This window comes from Panthera uncia (assembly GCF_023721935.1).
Source record: "Panthera uncia isolate 11264 chromosome A1 unlocalized genomic scaffold, Puncia_PCG_1.0 HiC_scaffold_17, whole genome shotgun sequence".
Taxonomy (NCBI): Eukaryota; Metazoa; Chordata; class Mammalia; order Carnivora; family Felidae; genus Panthera; species Panthera uncia.
The window spans coordinates 122,838,232-122,860,334 of NW_026057577.1; the positions used below are offsets into that span (position 1 = coordinate 122,838,232).

The 22,103-nt window shown below is 38.4% G+C and overlaps 1 protein-coding gene across 1 annotated transcript in view; it reads right to left on the minus strand.

The window, feature by feature from the left end:
- Positions 1–735: 735 nt before the first annotated feature.
- The window catches only part of WDR70 (WD repeat domain 70), a 298,973-nt gene continuing 277,605 nt past the window's right edge, over positions 736–22,103 (minus strand). Inside the window, exons 17-18 of the mRNA XM_049648141.1 lie at positions 20,096–20,258; positions 736–911 (exon numbers count right to left, since the gene is read on the minus strand). Coding sequence (XP_049504098.1) covers positions 824–911; positions 20,096–20,258 — 251 coding nt within the window. The 3' untranslated portion in view covers positions 736–823. The remainder of the gene's footprint in view (positions 912–20,095; positions 20,259–22,103) is intronic.

The following is a 22,103-nucleotide window of genomic DNA, read 5'->3' on the forward strand; positions in this document are numbered from 1 at the left end:
ATAGCTCTTACATATACAAAGCATTTCTACACTTTCCTAACTTAATAGGAATAAAAATCAGGCCAAGTAGGTATCATTAGCTCTATTTTAAAATAGGAAATAATGTATTGTATGTTTACTACATGCCAGGTACTATACTAAACAGTCTACAAGGAGTGTCTCATCTAATCCTGTAACAAATCTATGAGGGTGGTGCTATCATCATCTGAGACTAGAAGAGAGAAGTTTAAGAACTCCCAAGGTGACCCAGAGAGTAAAGGGCAGAGCCAAGGTTTGAGCCCACATGGGTCTGACTTCAAAGCCTGCTTCCTAAATCCTAACCACTGTAGTCTGTTGTTCAAAAATAATTAGATACATGTTCTTTCCTAGTACGGCAATGCTTTTAGCCTGAACTCAGCCTAATTACTTATAATCATGTAAACAACTGTGGTGAAATTATACAGAAATACTAAACTTTTTGATGTCTATTTCCATATTATGCTCCTAGAATTGCTCAAGACACATGTCTGTCTCTATGTACATTCCCCTCCACTAAGGTTATAAGAATCTGTACAAGACCAATAACTGTTAAATAAAGTTTCCAAATACCTAAAGCACTTGGTAATAGGCTAAGAATCTGTTTCTCATTTATATTACAGATTTCATAGTTGTAGTTAAGAATATGTAAGGACAACTGTAGTGAAGGGTAGCCACCAATCTTTTGAATGGTTCAATAATGCAAAGCACAAAAGTTGCTCATAAAAATGCATTTTTTATTTCGTTAAAAAAAAAATCCTGTCCAATATTCCTCCCCCTCATGCAAATAGCTTTCACGTGAGAGTCTTCAGATTTTACGCTTTTTCCATTCGGGCTCATTCTTTGTTTCCTCATCATCAGATTCAACTTGGGCAAACATGGTTTTGGGCTGAGTCCTAAAAGAAAGTTAATGAAAAGAGGAAAAATTTAGTTGGCAAGTGTTTATTAGATTAGACCTTTGCTACTTTCATCAAGTGGAAGCACATTTGGGGAATCAATTACATCTTAATTATTAAGTATTAATCATTAAACTTCTGGAAAAGAAAAAGATAATGGAAATTTAATTATGTTCAACAAAAGAGTCAATTCTTTTAAAGGTTTTCTCTCTGTAGCAGACTATGTATGCTGTCCTTTTCTTAAATAAAATGAAAATGTATCAAATTCAGTACAATCTCGTACATCCATAACCACCCTCTCCTTCAAACTCAGGCTAATTGGGATTGTTTGGGAGGCCAAATTATAGTCACTGAGCAAGAATACACATGATCTAGGGCACCTGGATGGCTCAGTCAGTTAAGTGTCCGACTCTGGGTTTTGGCTCAGGTCCTGATCTCACGGTTCATGAGTTCAACCCCCTCTTTATGCTCTGTGCGGGCAGCACAGAGACTGCTTCGGATTCTCTCTCTCCTTCTCTCTCTCTGCACCCCCCACCCCGACTGTCTCTCTCTCTCTCTCTCTCTCAAAATAAATAAACTTTAAAAAAATAATAAAAAATTCAGAGAAAAAGGAATACACATGATTTTTATTTACAGCTCTCTGGGTTGTTCCTGGACTTAAGTAGTCTGAATACATGTGATTATGGTGCATATGAACAAGAGAATTTGAGATAATAGCTTTCTTATTTAATGAGTCTAAAATAAGAGATAAGATATATAGGAACTTGAGCACTGCCAGCAAAACTAAAAAACAAAACAAATGGACATTCTCTCCACCCCATGCATTGAAATGTCAAGCGTTTTAGGATACATCACTGAGTATCATTGCTCTAATACTGGCACACAGTACCTCAAGCAATCTTTGCATTAGGACTTTCTGTGCTTTGTAAACATACCTGGTTCAAGGACTTTCCTTTTTATACCATTCACACAGAAAATAATTTCAAGAATATGTCAAATGGTTATAATTTATGCTTCTTTTGGTCATGCTGATTTCCCTTTAAAAACAGCTCTATCACATTACAAGGAAATATTGAAACACTGTACCTGAAGATCATCTATTTTAGCTCACATCTTCATCCTGAATTCAATTCATTACATCATGGTAATTCCAGAATTTTAAAATAATGACAACAACAATTCCTTTTCTTTGACAAATAAAAACAGGGTTAAAACCCGACATTACTTGTTGTTTATTTATTATCCTGGGAAGAACTATATACCATCCACATTCAAGCTCATGTTGTTCTGATGCAAGCCATGTACTGGAATTCCTCATGCATAAGTTAGTTACAACTCCTGTCTCTCTAGTGACCCACACACCTACCTCGAGCCCAAGGTGTCCCCATACACAATCCAGTCGGTTCAACCTCTTGTCACTTCAAGACACTGTCATGACCTCTGCAAATAAGTCACAGCTCTAACATTTCCAAAAACAGCTGCAGATTTTCAGAGGTCATGAGTTGCTGAATTACTAGAAAGCAGGACCCCTGGCTTTCTAACATGCTACAATATGGCAACTGGTACTCATTACATATTTCATCTTTTGGCAAAGCTGTGGACCACTTAGGGATGGGCAAACCCATATGGGAACAAATCTGTCTGGTTTAAAAAATCCTTTGGATTAGATGGTTAATTTCTTTTTTTTTTTTTTTAATGTTTATTTATTCTTGAGACAGAGACAGAGCGTGAACAGGGGAGGGGCAGAGAGAGAGGGAGACACAGAATCTGAAACAGGCTCCAGGCTCTGAGCTGTCAGCACAGAGCCCAAAGCACACTGGGCTTGAACCCATGAGCCGTGAGATCATGACCTGAGCCGAAGTCAGACGCTTAACCGACTGAGCCACCCAGGCACCCCTAGATGGTTAATTTCTAAAGAGAAAAAATAACAGTCTTGTAACGGTATCTGGCAGTGCTTCTGAAGACACCAGCTCAGAGTTAGCCGCAGTGAGACTTCAGTACTAAGAAATTGTAATGGTGTTGGGGCGCCTGGGTGGCGCAGTCGGTTAAGCGTCCGACTTCAGCCAGGTCACGATCTCGCGGTCCGTGAGTTCGAGCCCCGCGTCAGGCTCTGGGCTGATGGCTCGGAGCCTGGAGCCTGTTTCCGATTCTGTGTCTCCCTCTCTCTCTGCCCCTCCCCCGTTCATGCTCTGTCTCTCTCTGTCCCAAAAATAAATAAAAAACGTTGAAAAAAAAAATTAAAAAAAAAAAAAAAGAAATTGTAATGGTGTTTATTTTTGATATAAAGAAAAATTAAATGACAGATTACAGGAAGAATAGAGCCGAGAGCTTAAAAAGGCTATTTCATTTAAGTAGTTACTCTCATATTCTACCTGCTTCCCAAAGGTATTTTTGGCAGGTTGGTGGCTAACTTGAAGGGTGTAGAATCAATGGAACTATTTCCTATGGGGCAGAAAGGGGGTAATAATTGTAAAGAGGCATGGGGAACATTTTGCGGGGATGGAAATGTTCTATAATCTTGACTGAAGTGGTGATTACATAAGTGCATACATTTGTCAAGACTTGAAATGGGTGGATTTTGCATTAGACATAAATTATACTTCAATAAAATGGACTTATAAAGAAAATCAAAACAACTGAGCAGAAGGTGAATGACAAAGGAATGAAAGGGTAAACATAATAATACAACACTCAATTTCCCAGTGGCCAAGATAAAGAAAAAGAAAAAGGAAAAATACTAGTTTTTCAGAAGAGGTATCTTTTCCCCCAGCACTAAACTCAGCAAAATTTACTGAGTAGATCTTTATATCAGGATCACTTAAGACTCCCCCTTTGAATTACCAGACCATAAAGTTTCCTTTGTCCTTTATAGGTATTTTAACTTAGGGGATATGAGTTTGTTTGGAAGGTAGAATGGTCTCTTTGCAAAACTCCATGAAATTTAGTATTTTAAATTCCATTTTTTAAAACTAATAACAGTGTTGCTGGAAAACAACCATATTCTGTATATGCAACATCAAATCATGACGTTTAGCTTTCAAATAGCCAGGCTTTCCTTCCCCCAGTTGCCAAAATCAAGGTATAAACTACCCAAATTTTCCCAGCAATGCTTGTTTAGCACTTTGTCTTTCATTTTGTTGGCCAGGTAGGGAATACCTGACTGTAGGAAGTAGGCCCCTTTCAACAAATGGTGCTGGCAAAATTGTACCATATGCAATAAATAAAACTGGACCCTTGCCTCACATGATGCAAAAATTAACTTGAAATGGATCAAAGACCTAAACCTAAGAGCAAAAACTATAAAATATTATGGAAAAGCTTTATGACATTAGATGTGGCAATGATTTCTTTGATAAGACACCAAAAGCCCAACCACAAAAGACAAACAGGTAAATTGAACTATATCAAAATTAAAAATTTTTGTGCATCAATGGACACAGCTAACAGACTGAAAAGGCAACAACCTATGAAATGGGAGAAAATATTTGCTAATCATATATTTAATAAGGAATTAATATCTAGAATAAAGAACTACAACTCAACAATAACTACAACAACAACAACAACAACAACAAAGCCAAACAATACAGTTATAAACTGGGCAAAGGAGGGGTGCCTGGGTGGCTCAGTCAGTTAAGCGTCTGACTTTGGCTCAGGTCCTGGTCTCCTGGTTCGGGAGTTTGAGCCCCGCATCAGGCTCTGTGCTGATAGTTCTGAACCGGGAACCTGCTTCAGATTCTGTGTCTCCTTCTCTCTCTCTCCGCCCCTCCCCTGATCGCACTCTGTCTCCCTCTCTCTAAAATAAATAAACATTAACAAAATTAAAAAGAAAAAACTGAGCAAAGGACTTGAATAGATATTTCTCCAAAGAAGACAAGCAAAAGACTAACAAACACATCAAAAGATGCTCAACATCGCTAATCAGTAGGGAAATGCAGATCAAAACCACAGTGAGATAACACCTCACACCCATTAGGATGGCTACTATAAACAAAAGACAAATAAACAAACAAAACCCAGAAAATAACATGTATTGGCCAGGATGTGGAGAACTGGGACCCTTTACACAGTGATGGTGGGAATGCAAAATGGTGCAGCCTCTAGGGAAAATAATATGGCAGTTCCTCAAAAATTTCAATATAAAATTACCATCTGATCTAGCAATTCCACTTCAGGAAATATGCCCAAAAGAATTGAAAGAAGGGTCTTAAAATGATATTTTATTAGAGATTAATAAATGTTCCGTGCATTATTCAGAACAGTCAGAAGGCAGAAGCAACCTCAGTGTCGTGGACAGATGAATGGATAAACAACATGTGGCACACACGTACAATGAGATATTATTCAGTCTTAAAAAGGAAAGAAATGCTGGCAAATGCTACACGCCTGAGCCTGGAGGACATTATGCTAACTGAAATAGGCTAGTCACAAAAAGACAAATACTGTATAATTCCGCTTATATGTGGTACTGAGATAGTCATATTTATAAGATAGAAAGCTGGACAGCAGTTGCCAGGGACTGGGTAGAGGGGAAAGGACAAGCTGTTTAGTGAGTACAGAGTTTTAGCTTTGCAAGATGAGAAGAATTCTGGAGATTGGTTGTACAACAATGTGAATGTACTTAACACTACTGAAATGTACACGTAAAAATGATTAAGAGGTTAAATTTTATGTTTATGTGTGTTTTACCAAAATTAAAAAAAATTTTTTTTTGGATTAAAAAAAGAAGAACGAACCAGACTCCTTGGACTTGGGAATAAGGAAGAATGAACCCACTTCTAGAATAAACAGGAGGTACCCTGGAGAAGGTCTTACCCTCCAATCTGGGGTCCTGCCTAGAGCAGTGCTTCTCAAACCATCCGTGGTACAAGGCTAGTCTTTGTTTTCTAATTTCCAATCCCTTGCAGACAAATATACTACTTCTAGAAAAATAAAAAGACTGCAAAGTACTGACCCAAATTTTTGTTAGATTCCAAACATATATCAACTTGCTACACAATTTTCTAAGTGCTTGCTCTCAGTTCCTGTGCTTATCTATCTCATGAGCCAGTACTGGCTGCTGTACCGCACCTTCCCTCTCAGCTTGGGAAAGAAAGTGGCAAAGCAGGGCTCTGAATCTAGGCTGGGAAGTAAGAATCTGTCTTCTTAACATCAGCTCTTAAACACAATGAGCTTCCTCCAGTGTGGGAAAGTACTTCTCACCTCTGGAGAAGCTGGCCCTGGATGATGCAACTGAAGATTGGGCGCAGGCATGGGGTTCGAGGCTGCACTCTCACAGGCCCACCCTTGAAGTAAAGGAGCAGTCTTTACTTCTTGGGGGTTAGGCATGACGAGGTGAACGGAGATGTGGACCACAGACAGAAGTTTCCCTTGTTCCAATCCAACCTGCCCCCATACCAACATTCTTACAGCACAAATCAGAGCCCTCCATAAAAGCTATATGCTGAATAAAGACCAGGTTCTTTAAAAAAACAGTATTTGAGTTGAGTACACTGAACACTTCTGTCTAGTCTAGAGAATGCCAGTGTTTTTATAGAAGCAAAGTGAGAGAATTATAACTTTAAATCTTGTAGCTATTCTGTCTTTTCAGCAATGTTTATCTTCAAATTTATTTCCAGCAGTTATTCTTTTGAAAAATTTTGGAAACTCATGTATGAGAAAGAGCAAAAAAAAAAAAAAAAAAAAAAAAAAATTCAATTCAGGATTATCTAGGGCATTTAAAACTGATTTCTTCAGTCACTACTTTTTAAGACAATGAGAAACAGAGATGATTAAACAGAGTTAGGAATAGAACCAAAAGATTTCTTCCCTGGGGGATGGCCTAATTTGCCCTTGGCATAGAAAACTACTATAAAAATAAATCAACAATGTCAAGCAGGAGTAAAATGACACATTCAAAAAAAAAGTTAATGGATTTGAAAACACTTAAAAGTTGGTCCAGAAATCCCTGCTTTTAAAACCAACAGGAAACCAACAAATAAACAACAACAAAAAATACTTCAAGCCTCTATTCACATTGTCACTGGCCACAAAAATGGATTCCTTTCTGGGCTGCTTGAAGAAACGGAATTTATGTACTGATTTTAATATAGACTCTGTTGAGTGCTTCCATAAGGAAGAGTAGAACAAATCAAACCAAATGGGCCTGAACACATGGCAGGAACTCAGGAAATACAAATATAAATAAGTAATGAGCAAGAAATATATTCCACCACCTTGAGAAAGCATTTCCATTACCGATCCATTACCTGTGTTCTATTAAATCAGTTCCTCCAGGATTCTATACCTCCTTTCTCAAGAGACAGGAAATTGTCAACTCAAACCTTCAGCCTCATGGCTGGAGATTTATGTAAGTTGCCCAAAACAAAAGCCTATAAAGAGGCTGACTTGAAGAAAAAGGAGGTAAGGGGAACATTCCATTCAGCCAAAAGTATAATCACCACAGTTGCTCAACAGGTTAGCAGGAACACGGAAAGCCTCAGTGAGCACAAGCAGAGTAATCCACCTTATTGAAATCAGCTTTATTCAGGCTACCTATTTTACTGGTTTGTGGCCCACACTTACCCATTTTCCTAAGTATTAAATGAAAACTTAAGCTTACAGAAGGCTGATGTGAAACTTGTGTTTTCCAGTTTAACTCACTTTGCGAATAGTAAACATTCTTCACTTGACTGTATATGTCAACTTGTTTATTAGACTTACCAAGAAAAGGAGAACAGATTACATATCAACATGGTTATTATTACTAATCATTAAATAAACTAATCAGAGAGGGGCTGAAAGGTTTTTTGTTTTATTTTGTTTTAGCTTCAGTAAACTCTGCATTTGCTAATAGTTAATATTTCATGAAGCAAATGTAAAATCTTAAGCAAATGTCTTTCTCAAATCTACAAATTCTGATTAGATTATACTTTGTGCTGAATAATTTTCCTCTTGGGACATTTTTTTAAACTGAATTCTCAAAGTTATTTGTACAAAGTGAGTCTTTTCCAGCAACTGTGTTCTAACAGAAAAACGTCGGAAGCCCAACAAAAACTGAATCCCACCTTTGGTGGTTCTGCCCAGAAGAATTTTGTGTAGAACAGTCAGATTCCCCCTGCAATACTCTTATGAGGGCATTTCTGCAGTGCACTGTTTGTGCGAGAGATTCAAAGTGTCCGCGAGCAGTCCTTTCTCTTCTGACTAAGCTCCAACCTGGGCCTTCTATGCTCCTTTTTTAGTGCTCAGGCCACAGAAGAATCTCAGAATGTTTTCAGCTGCAATGGCAAGTCCACAGGTCACATTCTCATTAATTACAGATATTCTTCTAACATGATTCATTCAAAGCCAGCTCCAGGGTCACAGAATGAGGATGAGGAGAAATCACTCGTAATATTTAGTCATCACTATGTGAGTGGAAACCACAAGCTTTTTTGGCTCAGGGCCCATTGTTTATTATGAAGGAAAACCTCAAAGCCAAAGTCAATTATAGCCATGACTTGACAATCTGACACACTTGTTAACCCTGTTAGAATGAATACGGTCCAGATGAACTGTGACCCAGTCATCACAATTGCAGAATTATTAAGATTAAATAAAGGGCCTGACCAAAAGATTCCACTTGAAATGGTCCCTTCTTTCTGGTGAAGAGCTAATCAAAGATAATTTTTTAATATTCGGGATGCATAAGAAGATGAGATGCAACATGATGTTACTAGAGAAAGAATGTTCTATTTTCTTCACAAACGGAACACATAATATTTTGGAAACTACATAAACATATCTCAGACTCATCAAATAGGGCACACGAACTCATAATGCTGGGTGTGTGAGTTCAAAGACGAGTGAGGGTGGAAAAAGGGACAAATGTGAAGCCTGTGGCAACTAGAAACAGAAAGAAAGTGAGGAAAGGAAAACAGAAAGAGCCTTCTAAAATCACCACCACCTGCCTTATCACTAAATAGTTAAACAAGTCAGAAGGATAAAATCTTTGAAGAGTACGCAGGCCTGGGGCCACCCAGGTGTTAGCAGTACCCTCTCCAGGCTCACATTTGTAGCCAGTGTTACTGCAGCCCTGCTCTCTTCCTTCCCAGAGGGGGAAACAGCCTCAGCGAGTGTAAGTAAAGCACAGAGGGAGCACAACACCTCAGAACTTCTGATTCTTAGTCTCGTGTTCGGCTATGCCATGCTGGCTCACACGATAGTCTTTTCAGCTTCCCTATTGCTCAATTTTTTAAATAATTACTGGTTGCTTTGTGATGAGAAGCAGTACACTATAGTTGTCAAAAGCAGAAGCCTGACTCTGAAGCCAGACTTCTGCATTCAACTCCCAATTCTGCCACCTGCTACCTGTGTGGCTTTGTTCAAGTTATAAGCCTCAACTTCCTCATCTATAACATGGGAACAATGATACCACCTACTTCATAGGGATGTTGTGGAGATTAAATGAATATATACAAAGTTCTTAAACAAGGCTGGCATGGTGTAAGTATAATAAATATGTCATTATTATTACACCCTTTGCTTTGGCTATCAGGTGTTCCTCACCTCATATAAAAAGTATGTTTTCGGGGCGCCTGGGTGGCTCAGTTGGCTGAGTGTCCAACTTCGGCTCAGGTCATGATCTTGCGGTCTGTGAGTTAGAGCCCCACGTCAGGCTCTGTGCTGACAGCTCAGAGCCTGGAGCCTGCTTTGGATTCTGTGTCTCCCTCTCTCTCTGCCCCTCCCCTGTTCACGCTCTGTCTCTCCCTCTCTCTCAAAAGTTAAACATTAAAATTAAAAAAAAAAAAAAAAGTATGTTTTCAAAAAGTTGTATGTAGAATATATTTGGTAAAATAATTTATATATTAAATACACCACAGCGGCTTGCTATTTAAAAAAACACTGGGGGAAATTATTTGGTTATGTAAGTAATCTGTCTTCAGTATAAACCTGTATAATTAGAATAATCTACTCTGTACATTTGAATTTTCTAAGGGTGAATCATTTGTGGTTTATTTTAAATAATTACTTTTGTATTATTACTGAACTTTAGTGTGCAAAATAATCACCTGAGAAACTTCTTAAGATGCAGATTTCCAGTCCCAAGCCCACAAAGTCTAACTGAGTTGGTCTGAGGTGCAGTCTAGAAACCTGTACCTTTAACCCCCTACCCCCACCCTTGACTCTGACACAAGGCAGTCTACAAAACCACTTTGAGAAATGCTGGCCTCTATATAGGAATATGGTGGACAGGGATGATCAGTTACCTAAATATAACTCAGGAAAAAAGTTACATTTTCTTCTGTGGGTTTATGTCTCTTCCTGACACAAATAATATATAAACCTTTACTCACTTAAGGAACAACCTCTTCAGGGGTGCCTGGGTGGCTCAGTCGGTTAAGCGTCCGACTTCGGCTCAGGTCATGATCTCGTGGTTTGTGAGCTCAAGCCCCATGTCGGGTTCTGTGCGGATAGCTCAGAGCCTGGAGCCTGCTTCAGATTCTGTGTCTCTCCATCTCTCGGCCCCTCCCCTGCTCATGCTCTGTGTCTCTCTGTCTCTCAATAATAAATAAACGTTAAAAAAAAAAAAAAAAAGAACCTGTTTAAATATTGCCTACTGATTTAACATGACTTTAAATGGATCCTTTATGGATGGGAATGATATTTTAATATGCACACATATTCATGTATCCCATATCTGACAAGACATGCACGTTGAAGATTCAATCTACCGAACCAGCAATAATGGCAGCTTCTCTGGCAAGAAAAGTGACCATGGCTGACAGAGCTGTCAGGCTGGCAGGCTACTGGCCAGGGTCCAGGCTCCCACGCACGTCCATCCCCGTCTGATGTGTAAGCTAATAGCATTCTGGATCTATATCCTACCCACTCTCCAGCCAGCTCCTCCCCCCTCTCTCCAGCCACTTCTTTTAACAAGAAACTGTAATTGAATCTGACCATGTGTGGCTGAACAAGAGGCCTCTGTCATCCTGCTGTGTTTTAAAACTTCCATGGCTATTACATTGCTGGTGCCAGGAACGAAATGCAAATACTCAACCAATAAAGGTGAAGTGTTCAAAGACTCTTTGTGATCACCACTGGAGAACAAAGGTATGTATATGCCTTGTTCATGTGCAAGCCAGGAGATTTAGGTAATGTCTAATTGTGCTCTTCTGTGATAAAGGGAAATACAGTAAATCTTCATTTCATCACTGACAGAAGTCAATTGCAGCGAAGAAAAACAACCAGACACACATTCTCAATTACAGTGACCTTTACAAAAAGATCCTTTTAAATATTAGCTTCCCTTCGAACACTTTGCCACTTGGCAGTAAACAGTATACTCTAGCAGGTGAACACAGGAGAAATAGCACTGCAATTCTGGCTAACGAATCACATGCCACAGACAGTGCCATGAACTTAGTTAGCATGCAATAAATGGAAGGTGACAAAATTGGGTGGAAGGAAGGAGATGGGAGCAAAACACAACAGCAGAAGGGTATATATCAAGAGAGAGCACAGTCCTCTGAAAAGCTCATGAGATTAGGGATAGAGAGAGCTGAAGTGCGGCTCCAGCTACAATCACTCTCGACTGCAAGCTTCAGTCTCCTCACATGTAGTGTAAAAGACATGATCTGTTCTCCCCACTTTACAGAGCTAATATTTAAACTAGCACATTATTCAACTGTAAATATAACTAAGTCACCTACAATGCAGGAAAGTATCATTTGTTAACCGGTCACCAAAAAACAAAAAGAACTTCTGCTTCAATTAATTCTATTTAAAACTAAAAATCTGGATGAATGATTTCCCAAGAAAATACTAATTACTGAGCAGACTCAGAAGAGTAGGAAAATCCCAATAGAGTATTTATCATGAGGGGATGGAAAAGAAAGCGAAAAATTAAGAAATTACTACTTAACCTCTCCTCCACAAAAGCACCAGGTTTTAACACTTTCACAGGTGAATTTTATCAACTCTTTACAGAGTAGATAGATTTAATGGTATTCAAAACAGTCTGAGAGTATACATAGAAAAAGCATACAAAATTTTTATGAACCCAGTTGGACACGTGACAAAGAACAAACATTAACTATGTTAGGGTCATACCAAAGAAACAAGGATAATTCAATATGAGGAAATTCAGTAATATAGTTCATTGTATTTCTTGATCAAAGTATAAAAGTCATATGATCACTTCCACAGAAATATAATAAACAAATCCAATAAAATTCAGCATCTCTTTCAGATAAACATACCTCTGGTCTTTGTATGGTGTTTTCTTTGCATGGGATGCTCTTCCCTTGGATATCTACATGGCTTACTCCCTCATTTCATTTAAGTCAAAAATCACTTAGCAGAGGTTTTACCCCAATCACCATAGCTAAAATATAGCACCCTTTTTGCTACATCCTCTTATCTCTATTTTAGTTTTATTCTTTGCACTAACTACCATCTAAAATTTATGGATTTATTTAGTGTCTGTCTCTGCCTACTTGAATATAAGTTCCATAAAAATTACTGTATCCCCATAACCTAGAACAGTACCTGACATATTATAGGTGTTCAATAAATCTTTATTGAATAAATAAATGGAAGAGAAAGATATGGATTCGTCCTTAATGTCTTGCATGTGTGAGTTTTCAAAAGTTATGCTTCATGGAGATGTATCGTTAAATTGAACAATATGAAATTGCCAATATTTGACTTTTTTTCACCTACAAAAAGGCCAATTAGGTATTTTAACCTAATAGAGTCACTCCTGTTAAAGTTAAAGAAAAAGATGTGTGCAACCATGATATTATTTAATATTGTTCTGGCACTATTAGTCAATACAATTAGATAACTTAAATTGGGAAACATCTATTCATAATAAAAACTCTCAACCAAGTAGGGTTAGAGAGAATATACCTCAACATTATAAAGGCCATATATGAAAACCCACAGCTAACATCACACTCAGTGATGAAAACTGAGAGCCTTCTAAGATCAGGAATAAGACAAGGATGTCTACTCTTGCCACTTTTTTTTTTTTTTTTTACGTTTTTTATTTTTGAGACAGAGAGAGACAGAGCATGAACAGGGGAGGGGCAGAGAGAGAGGGAGACACAGAATCTGAAACAGGCTCCAGGCTCTGAGCTGTCAGCACAGAGCCCGACACGGGGGCTGTGAGATCATGACCTGAGCCGAAGTCGGACGCTTAACCTACCAAGCCACCCAGGCGCCCCCACTCTTGCCACTTTTATCCAACGTAATACTAAAGTCCAAGCCACAACAATCAGACGAGAAAAAGAAATGAGGCATCCATTGTGGTAAAGAAGAAGTTAAACCATCACCATTAGCAGATGACATTATACTACACATAAAAAATCCTAAAGACTCCACCAAAAACATATTAGAAGTAATAAATGAATTCAGTAAAGTTGCAGTACACAAAATTAATCCCCAGAAGTTGTTAGTGTTTCTATACACAAATAAAGAAAGTGCCAGAAAGAGAAATTAAGAAAATAACACTTACAATCGCACCAAAAAGAATAATATACCTAGAAATAAACTTAACCAAAGAGGTGAAAGAATGTACTCTGAAAACTATAAAACAATGATGAAAGAAATTGAAGATGACACAAACAAATGGAAAGATATTCCATGCTCATGGATTGGAAGAACAAACATTATTAAAATGTCCATATTACCCAAAGCAATCTACAAATACAATGTAATCCCTATCAAAATACCAACAATATTTTCTACAAATCTAGAGCAAATTATCTCAAAATTTGTATGGAACCACAAAGACCCCGAATATCCAAAGCAATCCTGAGAAAAAAGAACAAAGATAGAGGTATCAGAACACCAGATCTTAAGATATACCACAAAGCTGTAGTAATCAAAACACCATGGCACTGGCACAAAAATAGACACATAGTTCAATGGAACAGACTAGAGAGCCCAGAAATAAACACACATTTCAATGCTCAATTAATCTATAGCAAATGAGGCAAGAATACACAGTGGGGAAAAGACAGTGTCTTCAACAAATGGTGTTGGAAAAACTGGATAGCTACAGGCAAAAAAATGAAATTGGACCACTTTCTTCACACCATACACACACACACACACACACACACCCCTCAAAATGGATTAAAGCCCTAAATGTGAGACCTAAAACCACAAAAATCCTAGAAGAGAGCACTGGCAATAATTTCTGTGACATCAGTTGTAACATTTTTCTAGATATGTCTCCTAAGGCAAGAGAACAAAAGCAAAAATAAACATGTGGGACTCCATCAAAATAAAATGCTTCTACACAGCAAAGGAAACCATCAACAAAACTAAATGACAACCTACCAAATAGAAGATATTTGCAAATGACCTATCCAATAAGGGGTTAATATTCAAAATATATAAAAAGGAGTCATAAATTCAGCAGAAGAAAAGATTCTTTTTACAATGGCATAAAAATGTGAAAGATTTAAAGAAAACTTAAAAATACTACTGAGAGGTAAAGAGATGTGACTAAATAGAAAGACATACCCTGCTCTTGGTTTAAAAGAACCAATATTGTAGGGGCGCCTGGGTGGCTCAGTCAGTTGACCGACTGATTTCAGCTCAGGTCATGATCTCTCAGTCTGTGAGCTCGAGTCCCGCGTCGGGCTCTGTGCTGACAGCTCAGAGCCTGGAGCCTGCTTCAGATTCTGTGTCTCCCTCTCACTCTGCCCCTCCCCCACTCTTGCTCTGTCTCTCTGTCTCAGAAATAAACATTAAAAAAAAATTAAAAAAAAAAAGAACCAATATTGTAAAACTCTATCTAAATTAATATATAATATAACTCAATTCCAGTAAAAATATTACCAAGAATTGAGGTGGGGGGAGGTGTTTCCTAGATAACTTAGAGTAAAGTCATGGACACCTATAAAAATAGAAAATTTTTACTAAGAAGAATAATGAGAAGAATAATGTAGGAAGGCCTACAACAATGAAAAGTTTGGTGCTGCTACTTGAACAGACCAATTAATAGAACAGAAGAGAGAGCCCATAAATTGGCTAAAATTCATATGTAAGTGCAGTGTGTGTAACGATGTGATTTCAATTCAATGAGGAAAACTAGATCATCCAACTAAAAAGTGTTACAGCAACTGGCTAACCAAGAGGAAAAAATTAAACTGGAGCTCTGCTGTTGTAGGCTGGAAAAATAGTCCCTCCCAAAATATCCACCTTAAATCCCTGGGAGCCGTGAATATTACCTTATTTGGAAAAAAAGGTCTTTGCAGATGTGATTAAGGACTTTAAGATGAGGAGATGGTCCTGGATCATCTTGGGTGGGCCCCAAATGACATCAGAGGTATCCTTGAAGACAGAAGAGGCAACCAACACAAAGCACAAGGCATTGCCAAGATGGAGAAGAGACTGGGGCAATGTGGCTACAAGCCCAGCTAGCAGGCAGCCTCCAGAAGCTAGCAGAGGCAGGGAACAAATTTTCCCCTAGAGCCTCTGTATGGAATGCGGCTCTGGTGACACCTTGATTTCACACTTCCGGCCTGCAGAACCGTGAGAGAATTAAGTTCTGTTTTTCAGGCCACCAAGTTTGTGGTAATTTGTTACAGTGGCCACAGTATACAAATATACCTTCCTCACTCCCTTCACTAAAATAATTTCAGGTGAACAGAAATTTAACTCTAAAAAATAATTTTAAAAATGGTATGAAATAGAAAGATGGGAGAATCTGAAGAATTACCTTAGATGGGAAGCCTTCCTAACTAAAACAAAACCCAAGAAGGAAAAAATTCCTAAAGGTGACTACATTAAAATAAATTTGATAGCACACTGTTCCAAATAGGTTTGTGTGTGTTTACACACAAAGTAAATTACTGAGGTATCTCTATAAATGTTGAACTAATACTGACTGCTGATTATTGGGTTATATTAACAATGTATAATTTATAGGAGGGTGTCAACTTACTATTGAAGAGAATGAGACACTGAGAAGATACCTTTTAGAACCTACTGGATAGTAAGTCCTTGCTAGAACCAAGGCCAGGGAGCTGGCCTTAGAATTTCCAGGTTATTGTTCTAACTTCTAACAGCTAATTACTTTGATGAAGGATCTAACTTTAATGTTGTATGTAATTTTCATGTCTGAGAGTTTAGGTAATACATGCATGTAATGAACAAAACTTTCCAGCAGTGCTAACAGGCAGACTATGGAACTTCGAAGGCCATACACACACACAACCCCATTCCTGTTCCTTTGTTCACTACTTAAAACATACCTACTACCTCCATTTCTTGGCTCTCCTTCCAGAGGGAGTCCAGGTATAGATGAACAGATATGTATATAGATACATCCACTGCTTAAAAACACAGGTAGACATCATGTTTTATAATCTGGTTTCTGTTTTTGCTTGTAGGTTGGTTTTGTACTTAGGAGATTAGGCCACATCCATCCACATATATATCTAGCCCATTCTTTATACTTTTTTGATATCTTTCATTGTATGGATAGGCTATACTTTTCTAAAACAATACCCCATTGAAGGACATTTACATTGTTTTCAGTCTTTTGCTTTCCTACACAATACTGAGCTTAATATCTTTGGACATATTTGCCCACTTGTGCAAAACCTCCTGAAATACAATTGCCAAGTCAAAGGGTATGTGCATTTTAAATTTGTATAGATAGTGCCAAATTTTTCTCCAAATGATGCTCACTATGTTTAGCAAATTTTAAAACATGGCTCTATTTATTCCTCTCTCCTCAGTTAATTTTTTTGTATGTTTCTAAACAAGTTTCTTTAAGTATAAAAAAAAAAAACCCTAATAGTAATAGAAAATAATGACCCCATTAAAAACCGAGTGTCAACAGAGGCACAATCTACAAGCTTATCTGACTGCCAATGATGCGTTGACATACATTAGCTTATACACATACAAATTCTACACAAAAGGCAGCTAAGTGTGCACTATTTAGTTGGCCAGCCTTGATATGACCCTCTTAGCTGCTGTAATATTATCCAACTAATGGTTCAGAGATGTTCCATCTGTACTGTATGGTTATTAGTACACACTGTGAACCACCACCACTGACATGCCACGGTGAAGTCTGTTCTGCTACAACATGTACAGCAGAGGATGGAGTGCTCCCCCCCCCACACCCCCAAAGGCCCTCAAATCTCTTTAGCATTTTTGTGTGGGGTGCTTTCACTCACAACAGCAGCACCTATCTGTCTTTGTCAGAGGGCTATCAGCAGGTTGCTAAAGCCCTGGAAAGCTGGAAGTACATGGGAATGTCTCCCCCCAACCCCACCTGCAGCCATTAGCAATAACCAATAGATACTGGGGTATAAATACTCCAGTTACCATGCCTCTGACCAGGGTCTCCAGGGTTACCCTGCAGAGCGAGCCAAAGTGACCCCTTGATACTGCGCTTGATACTCCCTTACTTGGTTTCATTACAGTTCTCCACTCTCCTCCTGGTTTTCTCTATGGACGCTTCCTAATAAATCACCTTTATATGAATCTTTTTCTCAGGTCTGCTTCTAAGAAACCCAAGCTATTGCTTCTTTTGGCTAAGATCAAGTGTAGTATCTGTTCTTATCAGTTTAAGAAATCCAAGCTAAAACAATGTGTTTTTTCTTTTATGCAAAGTAGCTCATAATGATTAGCAGATAGGGAACTTATATTGCTATAACACGTACACTGATTTGGTTTATAAGTGACTTTTTTCCAGCACAGTAATGTTTTGAAAAGTGATCAGTGTCCAGCTTTCTCATAATTTAAGAGAAAACTTTAATATTATACAAAGACACCAAGAAAAAAACCTGACTATACCTCCAGCAATACAAAAAATACATATGACCAAGTTTATTTAATGTAGCTCTGTTAGAAATTGCAAAATACTGGAACACCCTAAATACCCACTCATAGGAGATAGCTGAATAAACTATGTGCCTCCCTACACTGGAGCACTATGCAGCTGTGGAAAAATGAGAAGGAGCTCTGGGAACCGATGTAGAGTGATCTCCAGGGCATAATCCTAAGTGAAAAATAGCAGAGCCCAAAAGGGTATTTATATTATGCTACCCTTCATGTGAGAAAGGAGAGGGTGTAAGAAAATACTCACAAATCTGTTCATTTGTGCAAGAGACCTACAGGAAAGATAGGGCAGAAACTAAAGAGATTAATTACCTGCAGAGGTGGGTGGGGAAGAGACTGAGTGAGGCAGGCTATGGGCAAGAAAAACAAAGATGAACTGTGGCACATCTTGTGGTATCAGAAAGTAAGGAAGTGCTCAAAAAAACACAGGGATCTGTCAAAAGAGGACAGGAGTTACTCTGAAGGAGATTCTTTTAGCCAAAGTTGGAACAATTTGAGCAAAAACCTAAATAATGATAGTACTGAATTTTAACCCATAAAGTATTTTGAAGTCCACATTGATATAAAAAATACTTGAAAAATAAGTAAATGTGGGAGAAGGGACAATTCTTCCTTTTAGTAGAATTCCAATTAATAAATGTGGAAGAAACAGGGAAATAGAAAATCACCATTAGGCAAACACCACAGTAACAACTACTGCAGGCAAATCTACCCACGGATAATAAAATTAGAGAGCCAAAGTTTAAAGAGAGGCAGGATTTTCAGAGCTGTAAAATATCACCCCCAAATAATTTATTAACTCAAAATAATGACAGTCACTTACAGTGGAGAAACTTGGGAGACATCACCTTAACCAGGTGACCAAGGTCAACCTCACCACCAATAAGACATACTGACATGACATTCTTGATATCATGAACCCAAAGGGATACAACATCAGCCCTGTATTATGTTTGCCTAAAATACACAGTTTCATTCCAATTGTGTGAAATATCAGACAAATCTAAACTGAGAGACAAAATGTACAAAATAACAGACCAGTGTTCACCAAAAGTGTCAAGGTCATGAAAGACAAGAAAGATTGAGAAACCATAAAGACTGGATGAGACTAGGGGCACCTGGGTGGCTCAGCTGGTTAAGCATCTGACTTTTGAAATCGGCTCGGAGTATGATCTTGCGGTTTATGAGATGGAGCCCCGCGTCAGGCTCTGGGCTGACAGTGTGGAACCTCCTCGGGATTCTCTCTGTCCCTCCCTCTCTGCCCCTCTACCCAACTCTCTCAAAACAAATAAATAAACTTTAGGAAAAAAAAAAAGACTGGATGAGACTAGGGAGAAACAACTAAATGTAATATGGTGATATGGGACCCCTGACAGGATCCCTAGAGAGAGAAAGAATATCAGTGGAAAAACTGGGGAAAATCAAGTAAGGTCTGTTGCTTCATCAATAATATTGTACCAATATTAATTTTTCTAGCATTGCTAAATAGTTGTACTGTGGTTATGTAAGGTGTTAACATTAGGGTAAGTTGGGTGAAGGGTGTACACGAGCTCTTTGCAATTTTTCTGTAAGTCTAAAATTAGTTTAAAATGAAAAATTAAGAACCCAAAATTCTACAATACTACCTTTCTTTTGTGTAAATTTATCTGTTTTAGTGGCTTTAAGAAACACTACAAGTTCATCCATGTTGAGCTATTTCAGGGAATCTGAGCAGGCAGGCTCTACTCTGTCTATGTACGTGTTATGTACATAGTTCTGCAAATAAAAGAAGTCCTTAATGACAGACCTACAGACTGCTCCCCTTCATTTGCTTTTAACTCTCTTCAACTAAGATAATGCATATAGTGATTTTCCTTTTTTCAGTCATAGATAGAATGGGCTTCATACAATGGGTTTCCACTGGGCTAAAACTCTGATGAAACTGACCTACTTTAAAAATTCACCATTTTAGGGGCGTCTGGGTGGCTCAGTTGGCTAAGTGTCTGACTTTGGCTCAGGTCATGATCTCACAGTTCATGGGTTCAAGCCACATGTCAGGCTCTGTGCTGACAGCTTGGAGCCTGGAGCCTGATTCAGATACTGTGTCTTCCTCTCTTTCTGTTCCTCCCCCACTTGCACTCCGCCTCTCTCTCTCTCTCAAAAATAAATAAAGATTAAATTTTTTTTTTACCATTTTAAGAGTCCTAAGATACAAACAAATGCCTAGGTTCAGGACTATGAGTACCTGGCTTATTTTTCATGCTCAAGAATAGAACAAGAAATGGAGAGTTAGAACCTCAAAGCAGCCATTGTTACATTCTTTCCTATTCATTAAACATAATAATTTTTATTTTAAAGGGTTGTTTTCTTACTTAGAATATGCTGGAGAAACCCAATATGGGTTGTCTTCGGCTGCTTTAGCATGCCGCAAAATGGCTTCCCGGGGATTGCTGTCATCAGTTTTGTCCAAAGCAATGTTCTTCACAATGTATGATGACAGAGTGCCCCCATGGGTTCCAACCCGGCCACCACGACCTGTTTCAAAGGAAAAAAACCAATCAGATAATGGAATGAGCATGACAGTATATATGTATACCTTGTATACACTGTACTTATCTGAAAAGGCTGAGAATCCTTCAGTCCTGGCTTCCAAGGTGGCTAGTTACATGAGTAACAGAGTGAGGCCAGAACTTCACATTTACCCGATTTTTGGCATCCCCTATGGAATCAAGGTTTGGAGCACTCTGGGGCTTCTTCAGACCTTGGTTTGAGGTGCACAGATCTCAAGAATACTTCAGTATCATCCTTTCAGCTTTCACAACCAAAGTAGGAAATCACCAAACCTTAACTTTCCCATAACATTTTTAAATAGAAAGAGATGTTTTTTTGATGTGTTTTAGCTGTTTAACTTACATAGTGATACTAATGCAGCAGGAATTACAAATACTTTGCCATGAATATGCCTTAAAAACATTCCTCAGGCATGAACATTTGAAATTCAATTAATAAAAATAACCAATATTTGTTAGACACTATTTTTGCCTTAAACAAACACATCTTAGGGCTTGCCATCTCCCAGGTACCTTGTAGGAGAGAAAACAAGTAAGTTGAATACATTGATTCACATTATTTTATGGTGCTGGAACTGCTCCAGTAGACAGAAAGCTCTGTAAGGGCAGGGATTTGTTAAGATCTGCTAGATCCTTAACAGCTAGCCTGGTGCCTGGTACGCAAAAACGTATGACATTTTAGGAAAAATTAAAAAACAAAACAAAACAAAAACGCATGAAGAGCCAAACTGTGCTAAAAAATTAATTCTATAAATCAAAATAAGAGACTAAATAAGGCAGGAAAGAATTCATTGGGAAAGGATTTATGTGGCCAGTAACTATTACGGTACTTAGAGGAAGGAGAGAGCTCTTCAGGCTGAGGTGGTTGGGGAGGTCTTTGGGAAGAGATAGATCCAATTTGCGAAAGCTCAGAAGGCAGAGGTCACTTTGAGCAGAATGGCTTAAGTACAAAAGTATAGAAAGAGGACAATTCAATCAATGGGCATTTGCAGGAAGAAATGAACCAACAGTCAGTCATATCAGAAGATCAGAGTAGGAGAGAAGTGAGGTGGAATGCTCAAAAGTGAGTTTGAGTACACTAAGGAGAACCTTGATTCTCTGAAAATGCAAATGGAAGTGGGAAGCTTATGAAATTTGGGGGCAGTAGCAACATGAAAGCCAGAGGAGTTGGGGCACTGGGGTGGCTCAGTTGGTTAAGCACCTGGCTTTGGTTCAGGTCATGATCTCATGGTTTCATGAGTTCAAGCCCTGCATCAGGCTCTGCGCTGACAGCTCACGCTGTCTCTGTCTCTCTCAAAATAAATAAACTTAAAAAAAAATTTTTAAAAAGAAAAAAAAGAAAGCCAGAGAAATTGTAAATAAAAGCTGTGTATAAGATGGATGGAGGCAGGGTGGGGAGCAGAGAGAGAGACTGACTTGAGATAAGATGCCTAGTTAGAAGGGCTTTTCAATAATCCATGTAAGAATATTATTTGGGAACTTTGATTAGAATGGTGGCAGGGAAAATGAAAACAAAAAAAAGTTAAGATAGAGATGTGAAATGTTTCCAAAGCTGAAGGTGCAGGCCAAACAGATGTAGGCCCACAGCTGAGGTTCAAGATGAATGAACAAGTTAAAAGCTATATATAGGCTTAGGAGCCTAAGACAAGGGAAACCACACAAGCGATAGCTAGTAAGTAAAATGGGATTCCAGTAGAGGTATGTGTTCATGATAGCCAATGCTGTCTTGCTTTCTTCTGGTACCTATTTTCGTAAAAACTCTAAGGACCTTTATTCATCTTGTAGGGGAATGGGCAGCTCCATTATATCA